The following is a 27,342-nucleotide window of genomic DNA, read 5'->3' as shown; positions in this document are numbered from 1 at the left end:
AATTACTGAAAAACAATAAATACTTTTTTCATGCGTTGTCAGGAGGTGACTAACCGAATGTAGGAGCAGGCTTCATCCAAGAAAGGCTAAGAGGCGTGTCCCAGATTCATGCTCCTGACAAGAAGAAGACATTTTAGTGGAGGTTCTCTCCTAACCTGGCTGACACATGACATCCTCCAAGTCACGTGGGTCATTTCAACCAGGTTCACTCTTGTACTGTTAAATCAGTCCAGTAAATGCGGAGGAGTTAAGGTGGAGAGTCACCTTTTACAAAAGGGGAAGTTATTTCCATTTCCCTTAAAATCCAGTATGTCCTGTTAAAGGGCATTCCCCAGACGGTGGGAAGGTGACAAAACAGGTCCCCAGTGCTGAAGCTGAATGTTTCCTGGTAGTTGAACTCTGTCAGGTGTTCGGGTCCCAGTGGGAACACACATTTTGTTTTCCTGCTATAGGCAGGGTATTACACTAAAATTAATTGTGTATTTATGTACACGTGTATTTATGAATCATCTCTTGTCTTATGATGTTAGTTTCATTTATTTGATGGATTCTGATTAATCCATGTTAGTATTAGCCAGTGTAAGGAATTTAGGACAGCTATTTAAACCAGGTAAAATGTGTCTACAGTAGAGATTGAGACATTGACATTGTGTTGAGGCGTAATATAATTCTGGTTTCATTGTCAACATTTTTGGTTGGCTAGCTACAGATTAGCTTAGGTTCAACAAGTCAAAGGACATTTTGAGATTCCACACTGAAGTGTTTGACAATAAACAAATTCATGGGATAAGCGTGTTGCTAGGAAACCCGTCCCGTGGTTGGAATATCGAGTTATAACCGGCTCCAGATAAAAAGCCCAACTTAATAGAATCAAAGTTTAGTAGTTAGCGTATGTAGCTGGCTGAAATCCACTACGACTGTGTTTATATTTCACTGTGAAAGCTATGTTGTACTGCTACTATTCGCTCTCAGTCATACCGAAGTTTACGAAAAAGGTTATTGGAACTGGCATGTGAGAAAGCAGCCTTGGCTTAGTGAATGTACATCTCCTCATTGCCCCCAAGCAAAATGTGCCTACATTTAGTCTATTATTTGTTTGTTTCAAACTACAAACCCGATTCCAAAATAGTTGGGACACTGTACAATTGTGAATAAAAACAGAATGCAATGATGTGGAAGTTTCAAATTTCAATGTTTTATTCAGAATACAATATAGATGACATATCAAATGTTTAAACTGAGAAAATGTATCACTTTAAGGGAAAAATAAGTTGTTTTTTAATTTCATGGCATCAACACATCTCAAAAAAGTTGGGTCAAGGCCATGTTTACCACTGTGTGGCATCCCCTCTTCTTTTTATAACAGACTGCAAACGTCTGGGGACTGAGGAGACAAGTTGCTCAAGTTTATGAATAGGAATGTTGTCCCATTCTTTTCCAATACAGGCTTCTAGTAGCTCAACTGTCTTAGGTCTTCTTTGTCACACCTTCCTCTTTATGATGCGCCAAATGTTTTCTATGGGTGAAAGATCTGAACTGCAGGCTGGCCATTTCAGTACCCGGATCCTTCTTCTATGCAGCCATGACATTGTAATTGATGCAATATGTGGTCTGGCATTGTCATGTTGGAAAATGCAAGGTCTTCCCTGAAAGAGACGACGTCTGGATGGGAGCATATGTTGTTCTAGAACTTGGATATAACTGTCAGTATTGATGGTGCCTTTCCAGATGTGTAGGCTGCCCATGCCACACGCACTCATGCAACCCCATACCATCAGAGATGCAGGCTTCTGAACTGAGCGCTGATAACAACTTGGGTTGTCCTTGTCCTCTTTAGTCTGGATGACATGGCGTCCCAGTTCTCCAAAATGAACTTTAATTGACCACAGAACACTTTTCCACTTTGCCACAGTCCATTTTAAATGATCCTTGGCCCAGAGAAAACGCCTCCGCTTCTGGATCCTGTTTAGATACGGCTTCTTTTTTGACCTATAGAGTTTTAGCCAGCAACGGCAAATGGCACGGTGGATTGTGTTCACCGACAATGTTTTCTGGAAGTATTCCTGAGCCCATGTTGTGATTTCCATTACAGTATCATTCCTGTATGTGATGCAGTGCCATCTGAGGGCCCGAAGATCACGGACATGCAGTATGGTTTTCCGGCTTTGACCCTTACGCATAGAGATTGTTCCAGATTCTCTGAATCTTTGGATGATATTATGCACTGTAGATGATGATAACTTCAAACCTTTTTATTTTTCGCCGCAGCATTGGGGGAATTGGTGATCCTCTGCCCATCTTGACTTCTGAGAGACACTGCCACTCTGAGAGGCTCTTTTTATACCCAATCATGTTGCCAATTGACATAACAAGTTGCAAATTGGTCCTGCATCTGTTCCTTATCTGTACATTTAACTTTTCCGGCCTCTTATTGCTACCTATCCCAACATTTCTGGGATGTGTAGCTCTCATGAAATCCAAAATGAGCCAATATTTAGCATGACATTACAAAATGTCTCAATTTCAACATTCGATATGTTATCTATATTCTATTGTGAATTAAATATACACTCACCTAAAGGATTATTAGGAACACCATACTAAAACTGTGTTTGACCCCCTTTCGCCTTCAGAACTGCCTTAATTCTACATGGCATTGATTCAACAAGGTGCTGAAAGCATTCTTTAGAAATGTTGGCCCATATTGATAGGATAGCATCTTGCAGTTGATGGAGATTTGTGGGATGCACATCCAGGGCACGAAGCTCCCGTTCCACCACATCCCAAAGATGCTCTATTGGATTGAGATCTGGTGACTGTGGGGGCCATTTCAGTACAGTGAACTCATTGTCATGTTCAACCAATTTGAAATGATTCGAACTTTGTGACATGGTGCATTATCCTGCTGGAAGTAGCCATCAGAGGATGGGTACATGGTGGTCATAAAGGGATGGACATGGTCAGAAACAATGCTCAGGTAGGCCGTGGCATTTAAACGATGCCCAATTGGCACTAAGGGGCCTAAAGTGCGCCAAGAAAACACCCCCCACACCATTACACCACCACCACCAGCCTGCACAGTGGTAACAAGGCATGATGGATCCATGTTCTCATTCTGTTTACGCCAAATTCTGACTCTACCATCTGAATGTCTCAACAGAAATCGAGACTCATCAGACCAGGCAACATTCTTCCAGTCTTCAACTGTCCAATTTTGGTGAGCTCGTGCAAATTGTAGCCTCTTTTTCCTATTCGTAGTGGAGATCAGTGGTACCCGGTGGGGTCTTCTGCTATTGTAGCTCATCTGCCTCAAAGTTGTGCGTGTTGTGGCTTCACAAATGCTTTGCTGCATACCTCGGTTGTAACAAGTGGTTATTTCAGTCAAAGTTGCTCTTCTATCAGCTTGAATCAGTCGGCCCATTCTCCTCTGACCTCTAGCATCAACAAGGCATTTTCGCCCCCAGGACTGCCACATACTGGATGTTTTTCCCTTTTCACACCATTCTTTGTAAACCCTAGAAATGGTTGTGCGTGAAAATCCCAGTAACTGAGCAGATTGTGGAATACTCAGACCAGCCCGTCTGGCACCAACAACCATGCCACGCTCAAAATTGCTTAAATCACCTTTCTTTCCCATTCTGACATTCAGTTTGGAGTTCAGGAGAATGTCTTGACCAGGACCACACCCCTAAATGGATTGAAGCAACTGCCATGTGATTGGTTGATTAGATAATTGCATTAATGAGAAATTGAACAGGTGTTCCTAATAATCCTTCAGGTGAGTATATGTTTATGAGATTTGTAAATTATTCCATTCCTTTTTTACTCATAATTTGTAGTGTCCCAACTTTTTTGGAATCGGGTTTGTATGTTCAGGTATGAACCTAAGTATGATGCTGGTATCGATGTCAACCCCTACATAAAGTATGTTCATGCCTTGTCACCAAACCACCACATACAATTATAAACACCTTTTATTACAACCATCAGTTTCGTTATACTAAATATGCTTCCAGCTTGTAAGAATGGGAGGTTGTACTTAGCATTTACTTTAGCAAAATGAGAAGGCCAATTTCTGAATATTTTGAAGAAATAACAGACATAAAAATAGTTTAATCTAAGATATTAGCATATTGTAGAAAATTGCTGATCCTGATTGGTCAGAATTAGAGGAGGATCAGACTGCCTGTTTACATTTTACCTTTAGAAAATGCTCACTGTTGAATGCAACCAATAGCCTAGGTTCTAGGTCAAAAAGCATATAGGCTCCTCTAAATAAAGGCGCTAGTGTATAATGAACAGAGTTAATGGGTAGACCATAAACTTGTGCCAAACCTTTCACTCTCAAGAAACATAAAACTGATGTCACAACCCTAAAGTGACTCAATTAAAGTTTACACAGTTTACACTAAAAACAGTCAATATTTTTTACAGTGAGGGGATAATGTTAAGATTAGGGAACTGCTTTCCAACTGGATGTTCTCTTATTTACCAGCACATGACCTTTCTCGCTTATACACTGCATCAATCAAATATCATAAGTGGATGACCATAATTGAATAGTGCTGTACTGGCTATGAACCAAAATGATGATGCATCTATTGGCTCCAGGACAGTAAAATGTGGCAGTTGATTAAGTGAGAAATGGCATATCATTATTTGTAGGTTATTAGGCACAATATGAAGGCATTAACAATAGCAATGCATTAACAGAAAAGGGTCTCGTCTCAGACTTTAGCTAACATTCCAACCCTTGTAACTCCTCCCAGACAAAGATGTTTTTGGGAGTAAGAATTGGAATTAGAACCTTAAAGTTAGTTCAACACAACAATTCAGCTGTTAGCTAGGCATGTTTTGGTATTTTGCAACTTAAAAAAACAACAACTTTTAACGGTTTTTGTGGAAAAATAAAACACTGCCCGCTATTTCTGCCCGCTATTTCTGCCCGCTATTTCTGCCCGCTATTTCTTTCATTGTCCTTTTGCACCTTTTTGTGGTAGATTGGAAACCAACAACCAAAAATCCTGGTTGTTGGCTGGAGAATGTGCTCCACTCCAGCATGTTTTTGTGAATACTTCCAGTATTGAGCTCAACTCAACAGAGACAATGTATGGCTTGGCAAGATGTGGTTTGGATGACAGGTTTTCTTGTTTCACTTTCTTGCATCCGCTGTGGAGTCATTGCAATTTCCTGATAGGAAACTCCACTGTTGTGAATTTGATTTGAATTTCGGAGGAGACAAATTTTGTGAGATTTTAACAAAATATGAATAATGCATCTAGACACCGTGCCAGCTTTTGGCTGTCGTTTGGCTTGACTGCCAGTTCCTGTTCCTTTGAGAAAAGTATCTAAGTAGTTGTTTTAAGTGTGAAACCAGTAGAAATGCATCAATGATGAATCAGGGAGGCTCATAGTCCTACACTGGCTACTGTCCTACACTTGATATGGGGAGTTTTCTGCCACCCAGAGCTGCTGGGGCATTACTCAAGTGTTTTCTACACAGAGCAGAAGAGGCCTTGTTCATCTTCAGAGGATGCAGCCTTCAAAGACTAGGCCTGTATTGTCTGACCTATCATGATATACTGCTTATGTTTTTTTGCTCTTGAATCACTTTGAGGGTTCCATGAAAAGCACTATAGTTCTATACATTAAAGTTCCATACATTCATTATGGTGTAATGACCATCTATTGGTGGCACTACGTTTTGACTTGGGCCCATATGTCTGAACACACAACAACAACAAAGGGCTGTAATATTTCTGAAAGCTTGGTATAGCTTTTACTGTAACTATTTATTGTTTGTCGACTGACACCAATGCAAAAAAATCCCTTCAACTTGCCTCTTTATTCACACCTGACTGAAATATAAACCGAGCTGCTATTGGCTCCTGCTGAGCAACAAATCTGTATGTGTGTCTTGTGTATTCAGAAAAATGTCATTTCTCACATTTAGAGCCAATCAGTGATCATAACACCAAGGCAGTGCTGTCAGGTCTGAGACACATAGAAGTTGTTTTTCACATTCTAGAAGGGAAACCAGGTCACTGAATACTGAATAGACACAGTTGCTGATGTGCTTTTGAAATCTGCACCTTGAACAATAGCAATGCCTGCTAGCACCACAACAATAGCTGCAATTCACTCTGGGTGAAGACACGCATCACAAACATCCACACCTCTCTACCACATACCCACACACACATGCCCATTCATCCTCTTTGTCTTTCTCCCTCATACACACACAGTCTAACTTAACAGTCTGATCGACCAAAAAAAATTGTACACAAACATACAGACACAAAATATTGCAGGCACACTCAAACGCAGAAACACACACACACAGGAAAACACACACAAGCATATTCTTCAACATATCTTATGTGAGGGGGTATCTGATGCCTGAACAAAGTGTAACTTTCACACTCATGAATTGACCTTTCTTGTTTCTAAAGTCAATGATGGTTTGTTTGTGTTACTGCTGCTGAACCTCTTTCTCTTTATATAGGTCATGTGTCAAACACAAGGCCTGGGTCCTAGATTCGGTCTGTGACACAAATTGATCTGGCCCGCGCAATGATCTGGTTTGCCAATTAATGTTGTACCAATTCCATTCTGCATGTACACTCACTACCCACACACACTCACACCACCTCCCGAATGCACCCCACCCCACCCACCCACCCACAAACCACACGCACCATCAAAGCTGGCACCGAGGTGAGGGGCTACTACACAGAAGCAGAGAAAGCCAAGTGATTGGACAGTAAAACTCACAGTAAGCTGTAGTATCATGTGCAGCTGTAGGTGTAATTAAAAATACAAATGTATCAACTAATCCTAAAAAATTTGTTTATAGTCCTACTGAATAACTGCTTACTTCACAGTAGATTTCAACTGAAAAAGCTGAACTTGTGGAGAAAAAAGACTATTAGCATGTGCAAAGATCCATGTCCTTCCAGAACAGACTAATCACAACTGGTCAAATAGTTTTTTTCATGACTTTTCAATACTGAGCATCTACCCATTCATCATAACTGAAATGCTGACTCCAACAACCATTTCATGCAGTGATTGCCATCTACTGGACAGGTTGTGGTACTACCTCTAGACTTTCACAAAGGAACCAGAAATGAGTAATCAACATAAATCAAAGGCACCTTGATTAAAAATGCAAGAGTCTAAAGACTTTACAAAATTATTCCGTATTATTACTATACTGTTCTTCTGAAACTATGCAACCATTTATTCAACAAACATTTACTAAAACGTGTCTTTATGCTTTTGTAATTAGTGCATTTATGCCTAGACGAACAAGATCTGAAACATCAAAACGAGAACTATTTTTGGATGTTCTACAGTGCTGCAGGTTGCTGTGCAGTGTTACAACTTTAAAGGGGCAATATGTAAGATTTTTACACTACCACTAGCATGGACACCTGTAAAAGACCAGTACACATCCACAGTTAATGTTTTAAGTTAATGTCTTAAATAATGCTTGTTCTACTAAATGTATCAGAGGGCCTGAGATATTCCCCATTTAAACTTTCATGCCGGTCGATCTATCACTTTGCATTGACGTGTATTCTCTTTCTACTCGCTTTAGACCACAGGTCTTCAACCCTCTCCTGGGGACCCCCCTGCCATTCCATCTATTATATGTATCCCAGAGCTAGCACACCTGCATCAACTTCTTAACTAATTAACAAGCCCTTACCTCACAGGTGTCAAACCAGTTCCACAAAGGGCCGAGTGTCTGCAGGTTTTTGGTTTTTCCTATAAATTGGTTCCTAGTTCATACCTACACAACCAGGTGAGGGTAGAAACTAACCAATCAGTGACCTAATTAACCAATCAAGTACAAGGTGAGAGCCAAAACCTGCAGACACTCGGCCCTCCGTGGAACCGGTTTGACACCTCTGTCTTACCTGTTGAATCAGGAGAGCTAGTTCAGGGCAAAAACTAAACTATGAGATGGCTGGGGGGGTCCCCAGGAGAGGGTTGAAGACCTGTGGTTTAGACACTTGTGGCCAGTTCCACAGACACTAAGCCTAGACTAGGACTACAAAATAAAAATAAAACATTGAGCTTGTTTTTTTAGTACTAGACTAGGCCTCATTGTTGTCTGCAAAACCGGCCCTTGAAGTAGGCTATTAACCTTCCCACTCTAAACCATCCTGAACTAGCTAATTCTATTTGGCTCTCATCCGTATTTATTTTTACTGACGTTACTGAAAAAACGACCATACGTTCTCTACCCACTCTTTATTGATTCCGCCGTGCGGATATACAATCGTTAGTGACACGTTAACACCTTATCTGCAAATACTCGTTGTTTGAGCTTGAAAAAGGACATTGAGGAGTCAAATGAACGTCTCATTTCATGAATTCATTTCGGTACCCAACAACTGTAATTGCTAACTAGGTCATTGCTGTAAACGAGAATTTGTTCTGAATCACCGTACCTAGTAAGAGTACGCTGAAATTTTAACCAGGGAGATAAGCAGTTTTGGATAGTATAGTATAGGGAAAGCAGACGTGTGATAACGTACATAAATTATCTGACATTTGTAACTTAAGTTGCAACAGTAACCTATCTATAGTACTGTTTTGAATTATAATGTGTCTGTACATTCCGTGCAGCTTTTGTCAAAAGATTGGTTGAATCTAATCTAAAAAAAAAAAAAGCAGCTGCTTTTGTTCTGTGAACCGTCTTTCCTCTCTGACACCCTCATATCATAGTAGGGCGGCAGTGTTATATTGAAAATGCAAGTTTGTGTCATTATTCGTGAGATCTTAGTAGTAGTATAATTGTATGAGTGTTAAGAGAAGTTGCTTGACAGTTACTTTGTTGGGATATGTTCAACTAAAATAAAATATATTTGATTGCTTCCAAAAACAGACTGTGTCATTGTAACTTAGTTGTATCTGTGACTTATGTTTGCTGTTTACAGCTACGTTGAAATCCAATCTGCGTGCATCTGGAGTGTCGCATCACAAGCGGGCGTAACCAATCAGAGGCGAGATCTGTCAGCCACCGCCAAGCTTGTGTGCGGAGTTTTGTTGGTGGGTCGGAGTACGGCTAGGTAGGTCTGTCTTTTCATTGACAGAAAGTAGAGTTATTGTCTCGCTGCCCTCATATCGTTTTTCTGTTTGATTTTAATAACGCAACTGGGTCTTTGCCTTACTTGTAAGGGTTCCTGACTAAGGTAAATACTTCCGACTTTGTTTTACACATTCAAATCTCTAAATGAGCTATTGTGGAAATAAGTGTTGTAAGTTGGTTAACGTTTTCTAGCTAGCCATGGTTAGCTAGCTGCTGTGGCTAACGTTAGGTAGCCAGATAACGTTAGCTAGCCTAGCTAGCTAGATAGAAACTTCTACAGTAGCCAACACCGTTTTTTTTTTACAACGACTTATCAGCTTGCTTTGTGATTCATATATCTTTAAAAACATGCGTTAACATAGTCAGCGAAACTAGATGGTAACAGTGTAGTACATGCTTATGACGGTAGAGTAGTACTGTACTTGTAGACATCCTTTGGACCACACGAAGCTACTGTAACGTTATTCCTGTCCTGCATTTCGCTCAAACGCAATCTGTTTTGTTTTACAAATGCAATATGTTAACATGTGTTAACTACTTAGCTAACTTTTCACCAGCATTTCAGTGTTTCTATTACTTTCAGTATTAGCTGAATAGTTGTACTGTAGTTTCTTAGTATTACTAGCTGGGATAGCTAAATAACATGGTTGTATACCAGCTGCTGCACAGGACAATCAATTAGTCATTTTAATGTGGTGACCATGCGTTGACATGATTTCACAAGAACCCTTCAGTAATTACAATTTGGCTTGTTAAATATAGCAGATGGACTAGTTATTTATAAAGAAGAGTTGTGTGGTTTTGTTAGCTTGGTCCAAACGTTACTGTAGTCTATGCTTGTTGGAGTTTTAAAGAGTGAAAATATGGCAGATTTTTTTTTCTCTCGCCATAATGACTAAGACTTGGTTCTCACTTGACCGCTTTGCATTTGAAATTAATAGTATCATATTTAAATGAGCCATATGTGTAATTTTGCATTGCAATATCAGAGAAGGTCTATTATCTGCAGTAATTGTAAAGTGACCCTGAAATTAATTTGGGTGTATGTAAGAGCACATTCTAAAATGCTGACATTTCCACTGAAAGTGAAAAAGTGCACCCTCCCTCTCTTTCTTTGGTGTCAGATCTCCTCAAGTACATTTCTGAATAACATCACACTGGGTCTAGCAAAAACACTGTCATTTCCTGGTTGCAACCCAAACACTGAATACTGTAAGGAATCATTATGACTTTGACTAACTTGCTTTGAAATATCTATGGTACACACAAATAGGGCTAACAAACAGCTATTTTGATTACTGCAAATGTATTAAACTTAAAAAGTACAGTTGAGTAGTTGTCCTCATCTGTCAGGAAGCTGTCTTTACCACAAGATAGCAGTTGTATTTATCATATTGGAATTCATTCAGAAATAGCATGATGTGCTTAATAAATCAGAACAATACAATACAGAGTAGAACACTGATTATTTGGGAATGGTAAGACATGGCAGACAATCTTATAACAGGTGGTTTTATTGTAGCTGATGTAGAGTCTGAAGTAAGCGACTAAAGTCAGTATATCAGTACTGACATTGAAGGAACTGCCAACTTCTACAAGCATTTCTTGGGGGAACTGTCACAGCTCTAGTCTATATACAAAACATTTTATTTTTTCTCCTTCCATTTTTTAAGCTGGTGGCCCTAAAGTGGAAGTAAAATACTAGTGCATGTGGGCAGTGGGGGAGGGGAGATAGTTGGTTTGCATGTGAACTGCTGTTTCAGCAAATCACCTAGCTTCCACATGGAGAATATATTACACACATTGCTCCTTTAATACTGGTTACAGGGTGTCTAGTGTGTAAATGATTAAAAGATTCAGAGTATCTGGAGAAATCTCTGTATGCAAGGGACAAGGCTGTAATTATAACCATTATAACCAGATGAATCTTTAGTGCACATCACTGCATGGGCTCAGGAACACTTCTGAAAACCATTGTCTGTGAACACAGTCCATCGCTGCATCCACAAATGCAAGTTAAAGCTCTACCATGCAAAGAAGAAACCAGATATAAACTGCCGCTGCCTCCTCTGGGCCCAAGCTCATTTTAAGATGAACTGTCATGTGGTCTGACAAATAAAAATGTGAAATAATTTTTGGGAATCATGGATGCCGCATCCTCCCAGCTTAAGAGGAGAGGGACCATCCAGCTTCTTACCAGCGCACACTTCAAAACCCAGCATCCATGATGGTATGGGGGTGCATTAATAACATTTCTCAGTTTCTGCATTTGATGTTGTATTTGTACTATTTTCAATTAAACATGGGGGGTAAATGATTTGCACATCATTGCATTCTGTTTTTATTTGCATTTTGAGCAGCATTTTTTAGGAAACCGGTTTGTATCTTAAAACAGGATTCACTGAACAGCCTTAAGGGTCTATTTAAACTACACACATTTTAATAAAATGAAAATGAAAATAATTTCATTTAAATGACATTAAATCAAAACGTAGATCCAATTTTCCATTCACTCTCACCGCAAAACACCCCCGCGGCTGTTGCTGGTGATGGTGGAATTGTTTTTGTTCCCCTTATGAGATATTGTTCTGAAGTGCTGCCTAAAAATATTTTATCCTGATTGTGTCCATGGAGCTGGAAGGACTTCCAGAATCAGATTTCCTACGTCACCACTCATTCCCCTCCAAAACACACTCAGCAAGACATGTCGTTAGACATCAGTAGTTGTAGGGATTAGCCTGTCTGTTGGAAAAGGGTCCAGTGTTGCCTGGGAAGATCATGTGTGGCAGTTGGCATTTTCTGTTGTTTATACTGTGATTTTCTATTTATTTTATTTTTTTACTCAAATCTGGCATCAAGTCACATTCATCAAATTTCATTTTAAACAACATTTGCAAGGAGTGTGCCCTCAAAGGTGTTTTTTTTCCTTACCACCTTGTCCTCTGAAGAGGCATGCTAGGATCTGATACCATCAGCCCATCATGATTCAACTTTGTCTAACAGTACTCGTACAGTACAAAGAAATGCAGTTTGTGTCTACACAGAAGTGCAAATAGAGGTGTATCCTAACTATTAAGTATATTTATGTACACGTGGTATCTATAGATGTGCAATTAATGCAAATGCCTTACATATGGCACTACTAAATGTGCAGTGGAAAATGTGCGGGTATTAAGTATAATGTAAGTGGGATAAATAGTTGATGAGAGACACGCTTTTTTTTTTTTGGCTAGTCAGGATTCAAACCAGTTGCCTAAAGTATCGGCATTGCCTCAGTATTGCTTACTATTGAAAAAATTCACCATGCGCCGCAAAACATTACGTTTCCTTATGCTGGGCGTTCAGTTCTTCCCACATGGTTTGGTGGAAACGAGTGTCACCCACGCTGTAGCTGCGCTGTTCCAAGGCGAACTCGGGGCCTGACAGAGGATGACCCTGTTGCCCAAATCAGGGTCGACAGGGGGATAATGGGCCTGGTGACAGATGGAGGGGTCACCATTTAGTGTCAAGTACGACTCACGTTGTCAACCCACCCCCCCTCCGTTCCACCCTTCTCCACCCCCACGGGCAGCATTGTTCCCGGCCTGTGTCGCACCACGGCTCACGCTTGTCAGGAACCACAGATTCCAGGTCACTGGCCTTCATTCTTGAGTTGGGGCTGTTTGGGGAGGTGGGGGCTTTGTTGAACCCTGTGTGTGTGTGTGTGTGTGTGTGTGTGTGTGTGTGTGTGTGTGTGTGTGTTCTTCGTGCTCCGTGCATTCTGGAGTTGAAAAGGAATTTGATGCCATTTGGGGGGCTGGATTCTGATGTTTATAGGGATGTCAGTTGTTGTGGTCGACCTTATGTCACATGTTAGACAACAGGCCATCGCAAAATGGGACCCAGCAAGTAGCTTGCGATCTTTGGTAGGAGCGACAGATGGATATGGTAATAATTTGCACGTTTTGAAATGAAACGGCCTGATTTTGAAGAAAACCGTCCTGTTTCAGGGAGAGGTCGGAGGACTACGTAGCGATTTGAGGGACGGATCCCTCCAGCGACGCTGAGGCTTCTCTAGAGTCTTGTATGGGCTCTCTCTCCGTGCCGGACAAAAGCCCATTATGTGTGGTGCTGTCTGAGGCCCGTTGAGGGGCCGGGATGTGGGCGGGCCCCACTCTTCTCCCTGCCATTGATCCTTTGAGTGGAGCCTGCCTCTCTGGCCCTGCTAGGCTCACCAGCTGTCCACTTCTTTACGGGCCTCCCGGGGTACTCTACTGGCTTGGACCACAAAGGCCCCCTTGCCGCAATCGGAGGGGCCTTTTAATAACGTTGTGACAACGTCGCCCGGTGCACGCTTCCCGAATGGAAATTGTACTATTCCATTATGCTAATAGCTCGTGGGCCCATCTGAGATGCATCCAACATGGGTCCCTTATTTAGGTGGGATCCCTATGAAGGTGGATTGTGTGCCTCTGACAGCTCTTTGTGTGCTCGAATAAAAAGAACGAGCTACGTACTTACGCTGTTTAGCTTCAGCTACTCTGCGCCAGGAATGAGCTAGCCAGTAAGAGTGGAAAGATGGTCCCGCTATTCACCGTTGATTTGGGTTTGTGTGCTTACATCAGTCCCGTTGTTGGGCTTATTTTAGGATAAAGCAATTTATCAAAAGTAGGTCTTTTGAGAGTTAACGTGGTGAACAAATGACTGGTTTGTTGATTTGCTTTTTTTTTTTTTTTACATTGCAAAGAGCCTGGAGAGGTCGTGGCGACAGCATTAATCCTTATGCCAGCTAAATAATTAACTAATGAGATAACTGTCACGCTAAAATCACTGTTTTTGAATTGTCTTTTTGATAGGTTCCGGGGTCTACCTGCTGCTGAAATCATGTCTTTCTCTCCTCGGGGCTGAGACTCAGTCCCCCGCCCCCCCCCCCCCCCCCCCCCCGGCTCCTTTTCAGTTTGTGGAGAGGGTCAGAGGGGAGGGATTCTGTTGGTGGGTTTTTGGAGGGAGACGGGGTGGGGGGGGGCGCACAATGTGATATTACTACAGCTGGGACCCGTGCCTCCGACTCTCAGCGTGTGCAGGGCGCATCCACAGACGTGGAGGAAGTGGAATCACGTTAGCGCCCCCTCTCTGTGGTTCTTCATGTTCCGCTTTCTCTCCACTTTGATCAACCTTTTCAAGTAAATCGCCACGATGCATAATAACTGGCTGTATTCTGAGTGGCTGCATACGGCAATGCCACCAACGCATTCAACGTGCCTGATCTGAAAGGGACTTCATGTACTGGCCAGCAGAGGTTCTGTTTGGGCAAATGTTTGCAAATGGGTCAATGGTGGACCCTGAATTTCTCCAGAGGAACTCTTGAGGGTGTATTTCTAGGCTGGGGTTGAGAGACTGCAGACTGGGAACTCAAGGTCCCATTCAGTTAGCTTTAAAATGCAATCTTTCTTTCAGTTTAAGTAGGCCTTCCTTAATCATTGGCTCCATTAGAGTAGCCTCTCTAATGGAGGATGCGTATCAGAACAGTCTTCTTTTTACTGGGTTTATCGTGACCTGGTGTCTTTAACAATGCTGCCTAGGGTCCTTTACAGCAGTGGTTCGCAACCATTGTTGTTTTCCTTACCAACGACTGACTTGTGTTCTCCTCTGAAATGCCCTTAAGTACCCCCTCATATGCATTTTACTAGCACGCGCCTATTTAGACTACATCAAGGGCTTGTTTTCATTACGAGAGAGAGAGAATGAAGCACTAGGTAGACTTATCGAAGTTTGCATTAACATTTCCATAGCATTTGAATTTTCCCTGCACATTCAAGACGTATCGTTCATTAGCACCTCTCTGGCTGTGTTGAATCCCCACTGTGCATGCGTGTGTATATGCGCCGTGCATGTATGCGATTGGTTGCAAAGCCCTGAGCGTGACTCGGTACATTCTTGACTGTATGTTTTGTGCCAGCAGGTATTCTGGTTACTCTGGGAAACCAAAGGAAGTGGTGTCTGGAGAGAGAAGCTGTCGGTCCATCACCTTTTGTATGATGGCCAACACGGTGAGAACTGCTGTCGCTTTGCTTTGCCAGGCTGTGTTTAACAACAAAACCTTATTCAATAGTTTATTAATATATTATTCGTTCATTAATCCTTATTCTTACACTTGTTTAAACAATCTAGGTAGTCATTCACATATTAATGAACAACTTCTTTTGTGTTTAGAAAGACCATTCATTAGATGTTTCATAATTGGCCTTTATAAACCTTTTTGTAACAGGTAAGGGATTTTGTGTGGCATCATTGTGTGTGGGCTACTTAAACCTTAACTTGGATTGTATACTGAAAATACTTTATTAAAGTTCTGAGTGTCACTTTAATAAATAAATATTAACATACCATTGGTAGACATTGCAGTCAGTGATATTCCTTAAGGTCTTAAACTGGTTCAAAGTGCTCGAAGAAAATATGTTGATCATAATCTGTCAATTCTGTAAGTAAACAGTCTCAGAAGAAATTATTTCTCTCCCATTACCTTTTATGAGACGTGTTACTACATTTACAAGCCCAATAAAAGTGGTTCCATACCTAACCTGGGGCTAAAATCTGAAGATTAGATTGGATTCAACTTTATTGTCATTGAACAAGTATTTGCAAGTATTACGTATACAGTGGGGAGAACAAGTATTTGATACACTGCTGATTTTGCAGGTTTTCCCACTTACAAAGCATGTAGAAGTCTGTAATTTTTATCATAGGTACTCTTCAACTGTGAGAGACGGAATCTAAAACAAAAGTCCAGAAAATCACATTGTATGATTTTTAAGTAATGAATTTGGTACAGAAACCTTTCTTTGCAATTACAGAGATCATACGTTTCCTGTAGTTCTTGACCAGGTTTGCACACACTGCAGCAGGGATTTTGGCCCACTCCTCCATACAGACCTTCTCCAGATCCTTCAGGTTTCGGGGCTTTCGCTGGGCAATACGGACTTTCAGCTCCCTCCAAAGATTTTCTGTTGGGTTCTCAGGTCTGGAGACTGGCTAGGGCACTCCAGGACCTTGAGATGCTTCTTACAGAGCCACTCCTTAGTTGCCCTGGCTGTGTGTTTCGGGTCGTTGTCATGCTGGAAGACCCAGCCACGACCCATCTTCAATGCTCTTACTGAGGGAAGGAGGTTGTTGGCCAAGATCTCGCGATACATGGCCCCATTCATCCTCCCCTCAATACGGTGCAGTCGTCTGGTACCCTTTGCAGAAAATCTTCCCCAAAGAATGATGTTTCCACCTCCATGCTTCACAGTTGCGATGGTGTTCTTGGGGTTGTACTCATCCTTCTTGTTCCTCCAAACACGGCAAGTGGAGTTTTGACCAAAAAGCTCTATTTTTGTCTCATCAGACCACATGACCTTCTCCCATTCCTCCTCTGGATCATCCAGATGGTCATTGGTAAACTTCAGACGGGCCTGGACAAGCGCTGGCTTGAGCAGGGGGACCTTGTGTGTGCTGCAGGATTTTAATTAATGACGTTGTAGTGTGTTACTAATGGTTTTCTTTGAACCTGTGGTCCCAGCCCTCTTCAGGTCATTGACCAGGTCCTGCCGTGTAGTTCTGATGTGCAATGAAGCACTAGAAGCAGTAAACATTTCTAGCTCAATCGCATATCAGTTGTATAAATCTGGTGGAGCAAGTGTCTGGTCCACATTATAGCTGCCTGTTTTACAGTTGGTTTGCATTCACAAAGTTGACTACAAGGAAAACATTCAGGCCAAGTCTCAAATAAGGACATACTAAACCTCTCCTCGTAATAAACATCAAAACTCCGAAAGCATAAAAAATTGTCTGCGCATGCATTTCAGTCGGTCAGTGCTCTTGTTTTGAAACTGAATATAAAATATGCTTGTAGTTTGAGTTGGATTTACACAAATGTTTGGTTCCAGAATTGCAAATTGTGTTCACTTCCTTTGGTGTTCGTTGTACAAGCTTGTCAAATATAGCTTGCAAGCGCAAACTAAATGCACATACTTGCGAAAAAGCTTGCAAGCACGTACCCAAATGTACAAGCTTGCAAACTGCTATTACAGAATGACATCAGACTTGCTACCTCGGCCATGGTAGCCTTCACCCAAGCTACCACAGCCCACGGCAATATAAGACCACAAATTCTCTGACACTAGTGCCCAGAGATTTGACATGTTAAGTATTCCGTGTATATATGGTTTGTAGCTTTCCTTTTGAACTTGTGTTATGACTTTAAATAGCTTGGCAGTTTGTTTTCTGCGCCTTGATCATCATGACAGATCAAAACAAAGTTTTTTTCATTGCACTCTTCTCCCTGTGTATAAGACCCCGTGCCTTTGGAATGTATTCAGGACCATTCACATTCTCCACATTTTCTTTTTATGGACTTAAAGTACATACAGGTGCTGGTCATAAAATTAGAATATCATCAAAAAGTTGATTTATTTAACTAATTCCATTCAAAAAGTGAAACTTGTATATTATATTCATTCATTACACACAGACTGATATATTTCAAATGTTTATTTCTTTGATTATAACTGACAACTAATGAAAATCCCAAATTCAGTATCTCTGAAAATTAGAATATTACTTAAGACCAATACGAAAAAAGGATTTTTAGAAATGTTGGCCAACTAAAAAGTATGAACCTGAAAAGTATGAGCATGTACAGCACTCAATACTTAGTTAGGGCTCCTTTTGCCTGAATTACTGCAGCAATGCGGTGTGGCATGGAGTCGATCAGTCTGTGGCACTGCACAGGTGTTATGAGAGCCCAGGTTGCTCTGATAGTGGCCTTCAGCTCTTCTGCATTGTTGGGTCTGGCGTATCGCATCTTCCTCTTCACAATACCCCATAGATTTTCTATAGGGTTAAGGTCAGACGAGTTTGCTGGCCAATTAAGAACAGGGATACCATGGTCCTTAAACCAGGTACTTGTAGCTTTGGCACTGTGTGCAGGTGCCAAGTTCTGTTGGAAAATGAAATCGGCATCTCCATAAAGTTGGTCAGCAGCAGGAAGCATGAAGTGCTCTGAAACTTCCTAGTAGGCAGCTGCGTTGACCTTGGACCTCCGAAAACACAGTGGACCAACACCAGCAGATGACATGGCACCCCAAACCGTCACTGACTGTGGAAACTTTACACTGGACTTCAAGCAGCGTGGATTCTGTGCCTCTCCTCTCTTTCTCCAGACTCTGGGACCTTGATTTCCAAAGGAAATGCAAAATGTACTTAACTCGGCAGCAGTCCAGTTCTTTTTGTATTTAGCCCAGGCAAGACACTTCTGACGCTGTGTTTTGTTCAAGAGTGGCTTGACACAAGGAATGCGACAGCTGAAACCCATGTCTTGTCTGTGCGTGGTGGTTCTTAAAGCACCGACTCCAGCTGCAGTCCACTCTTTGTGAATCTCCCCCACCTTTTTGAATGGGTTTGGTTTCACAATCCTCTCCAGGGTGCGGTTATCCCTATTGCTTGTACACTTTTTTCTACCACATCTTTTCTTTCCCTTCACCTCTCTATTAATGTGCTTGGACACAGAGCTCTGTGAACAGCAAGCCTCTTTTAGCTATGACCTTTTGTGTCTTGCCCTACTTGTGCAAGGTGTCAATGGTCGTCTTTTGGACAGCTGTCAAGTCAGCAGTCTTCCCCCATGATTGTGTTGCCTACAGAACTAGACTGAGAGACCATTTAAAGTCCTTTGCATGTGTTTTGGTTAATTAGCTGATTAGAGTGTGGCACCAGGTGTCTTCAGTATTGAACCTTTTCACAATATTCAAATTTTCTGAGATACTGAATTTGGGGTTTTCATTAGTCGTCAGTTATAATCATCAAAATTAAAAGAAATAAACACTTGAAATATATCAGTCTGTGTGGCATGAATGTATACATTATACAAGTTTCACTTTTTGAATGGAATTACTGAAATAAATCAACTTTTTGATGATATAAAAATGTTATGACCAGCACCTGTATAATAAATACTTTTTTCAATAGTTTATTAATATATCATTAATTAATCCTTGTTCATACACTTGTTAAAAAACTAATTTAGGACTTTTTTTTTTATGTCCCATAATGACTAAGTAAAAACATGTTTTAGAAACCTATGCTGGTTTATTGAAAAGGTCAGATCCATCCCATGTCGCCTGTGGCAGGTTCAATTGATTGGCCATGACAGGTTAACACCTGTGTATATAAAGTCCAACATTTCACAATTCAAGTCGGTGAAAAAACCAAACCATGTAGTCCGAGGAACTCTCCGTAGACCGCTGAGGGAGATTTGTGTCGAGGCATAATCCATGGCATTCGGGACATGACTTGACTTTGGACATAGTTTGAATGAATCTGTGCTGTTTTCCTCTGTGGTGATTAGAACCTGTGCATCGCTCTACACTGCCTAGCCCATGCTCATGGTTCAACCAGTTGAAATTAAAATACGTAATTGTTCAGCATGCTGCTCTCTTCAAGCAAATTGAGCCCGGTTTGGGGAAGAAATTCCTGAAAGACTGTCAAAATACACGTCATTGATTGAAATTGTGTTTTTGGTATTTCTTTGTACATTTGGCAAGATTGTTTTTTTTTTTTTTTTGCTGTAAAGAAAATGTTGTGGTTGGTAGGATCTGGGTAATTCCATGCCGACAGTGAAGCACTTGGAACATGAATTCGTAACGCCGCCAGAGTGTCAGATCACATGAATTCGTAACGTCGTCAGAGTGTCAGATCGCATCAATTCGTAACCTTAATTTTAAATCCCATTTATTCATAACATCAGTGTCCAGTCATAATATATGTTGTATTGTGCGAATCGCAATACATTCTATCAACAGCTATGCATCATGATAACATCAAATCGTGAGGTCCCTAACAAATTGTTTCAATAAAAACATGTATTTTGTATTACATTAATTTGTATTCATCAGTCATTTGAATTATCAATTATTAATTTTTTCTGGGTAAATGTCTAGAGAAATTAAACCCAGAACATACACTATGTGATGAGTACACAAGCTTTTTAATCTAATATACGATTCATATTGGATATCATAACATTAAGAAAGGATACGGAAAAGAGAGAAACCATTTGTACCCTGATAAGCCCTTCCCAAAACCTAGGAACCATGATTTACTTGAAATGCCTCATTTGAGACTTATACATCTACTCTGTAGTGACCCGAATACATGCTTTAAAAAGAGTGCATTTCAAACTAAAGACAGGAAGGATAATAATGGATTTGGTTGAAAAAGAAAAGTGTTCATTAAATTTTTGGAAGTTTAGGTTTACCTTTGAAAAAAAGTGCCCTTAGCAGAACTGTTTAACAGATTTCCTTTTGAGGTGAGCAAGCAAATAAACATTCAAAATTGGACATGCTTGGGAGAATAACTACACTCAACACTTAGTGATCATTGAATGCTTGTCCTGGCCCATTTTGAGGTATCTCTTTACTTAATTCTTGATGAATGAAGTAAGGAGCTATGCACTTTTCCTCACACTGCTCCTAATGTGGGTCGATGTGTGTGAGGGCATGCTCACGCACCTGATGGCTCAGAGACGTTTTAAAATGACAAACATAACATGCTCAGGCAGAATTATTGTTATTATTACCGTAATTTCCCGTTTATAAACCACGGCTTATACACAGATTGTGTAAGCATTTTCAACCACAGCCTCTTAACTGGACTCCCCAAAAAGACTGTAAAACAGCTGCCGCTCATTCAGAATGCAGCTGCTAGAATGCTAACCAGGACCAAGAGAACAGAGCACATCACTCCGGTTCTGAAATCTTTGCATTGGCTTCCAGTCAGTTACAGAATAGATTTCTAAGTGGTGCTTTTAGTTTAGTTAAATCTCTGAATGGTTTAGGACCCAAATACATTTCTGATATTTTTGAAGAATATAAACTCTCTTAGATCCATGAACACAGGTCAGCTAGTCCAGACTAAACATGGAGAAACTGCGTGTAGCAATTATGCTGTACACAACTGGAATAAACTACCAGAAGATCTTAGACATGCACCAAATGTATCCATTTTAAAATCCAGGTTAAAAACACTTCTCTTTTCACGTGCCTATGACAGAGCTCTTAAACTTAACCGCACTGTTTAGCGTTACGGCTTTTATAGCTTCCTGTATTTTTATTTATTCTTATTTCTTATTCTTATTATATTTTTTATGATTATGATGTTGATTTGATGTTTTAATTTGAGTATTAGTTTATACTGTTGTCTTTTTTTTCTTTGTAAAGCACATTGAATTGCTTCTATGTATGAATTGTGCTATATAATTTAACTTGCTAGCTTGCACAGCGGTTAATACACAAGTTGACATTTTTAAAACCGCCGGGCAAAACATTTTCACTGATGACTGCTTGATGACATAGAGGTCTCTGAAACTCATATAGCAAATATGATACAATTGCTGTTGCCAGGTTTTCAGAAACATATTTTATTCTTCACCAAGTTAGTTCCGGTAGCGCCCTATGACAGATGTTTAATGTTAATGCACAAGGTGTGTACGAGTCATAATTCTCCAGGCAAATACGGTTTATATGGGTGCCGTTAATACTCAGGTTTGTATACACACAAAGCTGTAATGGTGTGGTTTATAAACGGGGAATTACGGTAAAAGTCTGATTAATCCGGTCACTGGCTGTCAGTATGGTGTGGTGTCTTTTAAACTTTGAGTTGCACTTGCCTGACTGGTATCTCTGGCCTTTCTTTCTGTCTTTTAGATTGGCGGTGGCACTCTTTCTGCCTTTCTAAGTAACAGCCAAAACCTCCCCAAAGGTAAGTCTTCTGATCTTGTTTCGGTTTTCATGTTCAAACATGGAATAACGCGGCCGTCTGTCTGGTCACTTGGTCAAAACGAACATGGCTCAAGCAGGTCATTTTACCCTGTGGTAGGTACAAAATGAATGAAAACACTTGAAGGATGAAGTAGGTGAGAATGTTTATCGCATGACCCTTGACCGTAATATACAGAGGGGAGGAGTTTCTCCGTCAGTTTCTCAGAGATGCCTCAGTCAGGTGCCGGCCTTCATTGGGGACCTTTACTGTGTCCTCTGTAAGTTGGCTCGATCATAAACCACATCGTTGGGAGGCGGTACTGTCAAGCATTGCAGTTATGTGGGCTATTTGATGCAGCGTTCAAATGATTACAAGCTAGCCAGCCAAGCCAAACACGCTAAAATTACCATTCATAGAACAGCTGGGCTCATGACCACCAGATGTTTTGGCGCATCCAAACCTAAAGTCATGAAAAAATACAATAGAAACAAAAAAGAAATGTGCACAATTTCCACACAAACAGAACGTGAGCTCTGTATCCCAGCTTTCTCACGGCGCCATGGCAACCTCAGAACTAATCTGAAGCTTTCCGCCAGCTAATCTAAAGCTTTTTCCAATTTCTTCTGACGCTTGCGTTAAATTGATTGACTAAGCCTCTTTGGGCTTGTTTCTGTGGATGTTAATGGAGCAGTGAGGTGCAGCCTGCGGGCACGGACAGAGGCGTTCCCTGCTCAACCCCCCCCCCAGCAAGCTGCCTGCCGCTCTCATAAACCTGGCAGGCCAGAGCAAGCAATCACCCATCCGCACTCCGCCTGTCAGCCAGGGAGCAGTGTGTGCTTGCGTGCGGTCTGATGATATACCCAGGACAGGTGCTCACACAGTCATTAGTTTATGGCACACGGTTTGAAAGGGCCAGGTGGATGGTTCGGCTCTGCACTGGCCTGGCCGGGACTTCCAACTTTCCACCGAGTGGTAACAAAAGAGGGCGGTGTTAGGGAGAGAGTGAGTGTGTGTGTGTGTGAGGGGAACACCGGACCCAGGCTGCTGGCAGGCATGTGCTTTTCACCTCAGGTAAATAAATGGGCCTTTTTCCCTCGCCTGCGTTTCACCTGGTCATAATGGGATTGGTTATATGTTACTGATTAGCAGTCTTGCCTAGAAGAGGTTGAAGGGAGGGAGGTGTCTTGGGGGGGGGGGGGGGGGGTGGCAGCGAGCCCTCTTCTCTGTTCTACTGGAAGTTGCTTGCTAGCTTAATGTATGGGGGGAGGGGAGGAGTGGTCGGCTTACTCTGCAACCAGACGTGAGAATCAGAGGGAGAGAAACGGAGAGATGGCCTGACTGCAATAGCAGAGGGAGAGAAGGCTGGGGAAAGGTGTCACCATGGAGGTTCCTCTGGTTTACCTCCACAGAGAGACAGGTAAACAGGTGTTGCTGGGTACAGCAATAGAATGAAAGAATCTTCAAGGCCGACTTTCCTCTGGTTCAGTTTTCAGTCTTGACTTTTATAGTTAGCTATGTATTCCCTCTCTGGTTTTACAAAAAGGTTTTAACTTAGGATTGGGAGCTTATTCAAGTTGTTTGTGTATCGCTGCGACACTTAATTATGTTTTATTGTCCTCTGGGGATTTTATGAATGTATTTGCACAAGGTGTGTGCGCGTAAAACATCATGTGCGGTTGTTGTCAGCCTGCAACACCAGTTTTCTGTCAGGTATCAGGAAAGTGCTGTACAGAGGGGAACATAACGTAGCATTTTCTCAGTGTAACTGTCACATGTTGAATGTGACTCTCTTGCAATAGGGACTTGGCTATTGGATGTTGGCTATTGGATGTTGGCTATTGGATGTTGACATAGTATTTCTGTCAGTGGCCCAGAATATTTGGCCACAGGATGTAAAATGTGGCTTGCATATGCAGTGGGCTCAATTATGCTGCCACAGCAATGCACTCACTTGTTCACCTACAGCGTTCAGAAGTGCCTCTACGGCTAAGCTTATTTATCACGATAAAATATACAAGTAAATAAATATCAGGTAAGTGCTTTCTCTGCAGTGGTTGACTCTTTTGCAGCCAGTACCTTTGTTGGCAGTGCATATTAATTAGTGCAGCAGTTTCACTGCATGGTTGTTGTGTGTGCCCCATAGCCTAATCTTTCAGTCACACATCCGTCCCCACAGCACCTGAATCTGTCTTTGTGTTATTTCTGTGGCGGCTATCTATGCCTGCATGTGCGTGCCTGGTCTTTGAGTCAGAATGGGGGGGGGGGGGGGGGCAGGGGCAGGAGCGACAGCTGCTCCCCTGTATTCTAATAAAGCAGCACTCCTTTATTGTTGCGCTCGAGAGGGGGAGAATGGAGGATACATTCCAGTGCTGTTTGGGAGAGAGACTGGCTTTTTGTTCTGTTGGGCCTAATCAGGGGGACATAAGGCACTGGGCAAGGCCAGGATGCCCCCGTCCTCCATGTAGCTTGTAGGGCCAGAAGTCTTTATAGGCCTGTGTTAATGGGGAACACTTCAGAACCAAATACCAGTGAGCAGCTCAACAGTACTAGGCAATTCATTTTAGCTTCCATTTCAACAATGGAAGGCTGTGTGCGTGCGGAAGGCAGTTTACGGCTCTCACAGGGATTCGTTGTTTTGCGCGCGCGCGTGCGTGTCTTGGGTAAGAGACGTCTGATTGGGGAGGGATACCCGCATACCAACCTTCTTCTGACGTGGATCAGACAGCAGAGTTTGTGTCCATCTTTCTTAACTGCGTGCAGTCCCAAGCGTCACTGTCCAAGGCATCATTTAGTTTTGTACTGACATTCCCTGCATAGTTTTAAACTGACTTCACTGCGTTTCACTCACCAAAAATGCCTTCCTGGGTGTTCACTTGATGAGGATTTCACATCAGGCTGTTGATTTTTACCTCCAATATCTTGATGTGCAGTTTTTCCTGCTTCGTTGCAACTGCCAGTGAAATGCTTATGGCCCTTTTCAGTGCGGAGGGGAAAGGTATGAGGAAACAAAAATGGAAACCCACAGTCTTTTTATCTAAGGCAGCAGGTAGCTTAGCGGTTAGAGCATCTGACCAGAAAGGTTTCTAGATTAATGCTATAATAGTTCGGCAGAACAACATATGCCAGTCGATGTGCAGGGGTTCATGGGTGTTGAGGTTTGTTTGTGAATGTAGGTCAGGGTATGTATAGATGATAGATATTGAAGAGTGGGGAATAGGGAAAACCTGCACACATGTTAACGCTCGTTACTTTAAATTAGGGATGCACCAGCTGATTGGCTAGGAATAAATATCTGTTGATTTATAGGCTATACAAATTTGAATTTGAAACATTGTATAATGTTGAATTGATTGCCATGCTAGATAGCTATTATCTACTTAATGTTGAAATTAGAATATTTCTTTATGGAACCGTATTGCAGCCACCCAAGGCTTCCTGTTTCACTGGGATATAGAAATTAGATGACAAAGGTATTTTGCAATAATGTATATTATCCCCTGACGGATCATTAATAAAGAACAATAGGTTCTTCATGTTAGAAAATGACTCTCTCATTACTTGTGTTGTTTATTTTATAGATGTTTTGCTCCTTATTTTTCAAGGTAGCTTATGATAGGTGGCTGCATTTCACTACAGATATTTCAACTGAGCACTCCTTTTCTCTAATAAAGTTGTGCCGGATAGTTGTGTCTGGTAACATTCTAAGATGTTAATGTGGATTTACATCTATATTTGTATTGTGAACGTTTTCACAATAAGTAGGTAAATGCTTTTGGGAGCAGTTGTATAGGGCCTGAAAGAACCAACTTTTATTTTGGATACTTGTACTGTAAATGTAGTTCTCTCTTTGTATATTAAATTCAATTTGTTTCATTAATTCATTGGCTATTTGGAATTGATCTAAAGCTTGTAAAATGGGTTAAATCTAAAGCATGCCATGGGTTAAGCTCTACCAATGCTCCTTTGCGTTCCTATCAAGTTTCCCAAATAGAAGAGACAGACGAACTGAGAATAACTGATAATAAGTTATATTTCTAAATCTTTTCTACATTCTACTGTTTTTCAGGCAATTTGTCCCTGATGCCGTCCAACTACAGCCCAGCAACAAAGATCACACTAGGAGCAGTTAACGCTAATGTGACCACCCAAATGGTGAGTGTTTGGCGCAGGTCTGTGAGATTTTATGTTCTCATGGAACTCGGAAGGTTTTCATGGAAACATGGGATTTGTGCAATAGGTCATAGACACGGCCTTACTATATAAGACAGTGCCAACATCTGAAAGTTAGCTTTTGTTCCATCACGAATGACCATGTGGTCAAATGTCAGATCCAAACACACAGGGAGCTAGGCTAATGGTTAACCTTTCAGACAGTGGCCATTGTGTCTACTTTCCTCATCTCCTTTCCTTAATATAAAATGTGTGTAAAATTGCCTGACACCAGTTCAACTCTTCTCGAAGGGTAGGTGTCGTAAAATAAAAGTCAACATACCTGTTATTACGTCACTGTATCTAAACTGATTGCATGTGTCAAAAAAACATCTGCGTTCATTCATATAAATAATAGAATGAATGCCTATGATACTTTATAGTTAGATCCAAAGGAGAAATTGATTGCCCTCCTGTCTCCCAAATTATCCTCCATTTGCCCCAATTAAAATGATAGTGTGCGATTATAACGACATAATTATAACTAGAGACAGTTCTGTTAAGGGAGTAATACATATCGTTATACGAGATTCTTGGCAATTTCTTGCATGTAATAGCCCTCATTTCTCAGAACAAGAATAGACTGATGAAGAAAGGTTCTTTGTTTCTGGCTATTTTGAGGCTGTAATCGAACCCACAAAAGCTGATGCTGAAGAAACTGAACTAATCTAAAGAAAAGAAAAAGGCCAGGTTTATTGCTTCTTTAATCAGCACCACCGTTTTCAGTAATGCTAACATAATCGTAAAAGGGGTTTCTAATGATCAGTTATCCTTTTAAAATGATTAATTTCGATTAGCCAGTTTCAGCTAAAATAGTAATTTACAAATTAACAAGACCAGACCACCTGATTCTATGCTAAAGCTAAAGGGCAGCATATAACATAGCGAAAATCCAAAACAAAAGCAAGTCTTTATAAGAATGGTGTAAAAGCAACCAGTGAACTTTTTGAAATGATGTCCAGACATTAAACCCAGTTGAGGTTTTGTGGCGAGAACATGCTGTCCATACTCGAAAACCTACCAATGTTGCATAGTCAAATATTCCGTATGGAGCGGGCCAGAGTTCTTCCCTGGTGATGAGAGAGACTCAACAACAGGTACAAGAAGCTTTCGGTTGCAGCCATTGCAGGTTTGAGTGGCTCAACCAGTTATCGAGTCTGAGCGAGCAATTATTTTCCGAAACACTGGGCGTTACTTTGTTAATTTAAATAACGTATCAAAGTGGGGTTTTTCACCCATGTTTCTGTTGTCTGATA

At 41.3% G+C, this 27,342-nt stretch overlaps 1 protein-coding gene across 1 annotated transcript in view; it reads left to right on the top strand.

The window, feature by feature from the left end:
• The first annotated feature begins 9,089 nt into the window (after window positions 1–9,089).
• tfdp2 (transcription factor Dp-2) overlaps window positions 9,090–27,342 on the top strand; it is a 71,121-nt gene continuing 52,868 nt past the window's right edge. The window contains exons 1-4 of the mRNA XM_010898508.3: window positions 9,090–9,206; window positions 15,045–15,132; window positions 21,823–21,877; window positions 25,944–26,029. Coding sequence (XP_010896810.2) covers window positions 15,118–15,132; window positions 21,823–21,877; window positions 25,944–26,029 — 156 coding nt within the window. The 5' untranslated portion in view covers window positions 9,090–9,206; window positions 15,045–15,117. The remainder of the gene's footprint in view (window positions 9,207–15,044; window positions 15,133–21,822; window positions 21,878–25,943; window positions 26,030–27,342) is intronic.

Source organism: Esox lucius, chromosome 1 (assembly GCF_011004845.1).
Source record: "Esox lucius isolate fEsoLuc1 chromosome 1, fEsoLuc1.pri, whole genome shotgun sequence".
In the NCBI taxonomy this organism is placed as follows: domain Eukaryota; kingdom Metazoa; phylum Chordata; class Actinopteri; order Esociformes; family Esocidae; genus Esox; species Esox lucius.
This window is presented reverse-complemented; position numbering and strand designations above follow the sequence as displayed.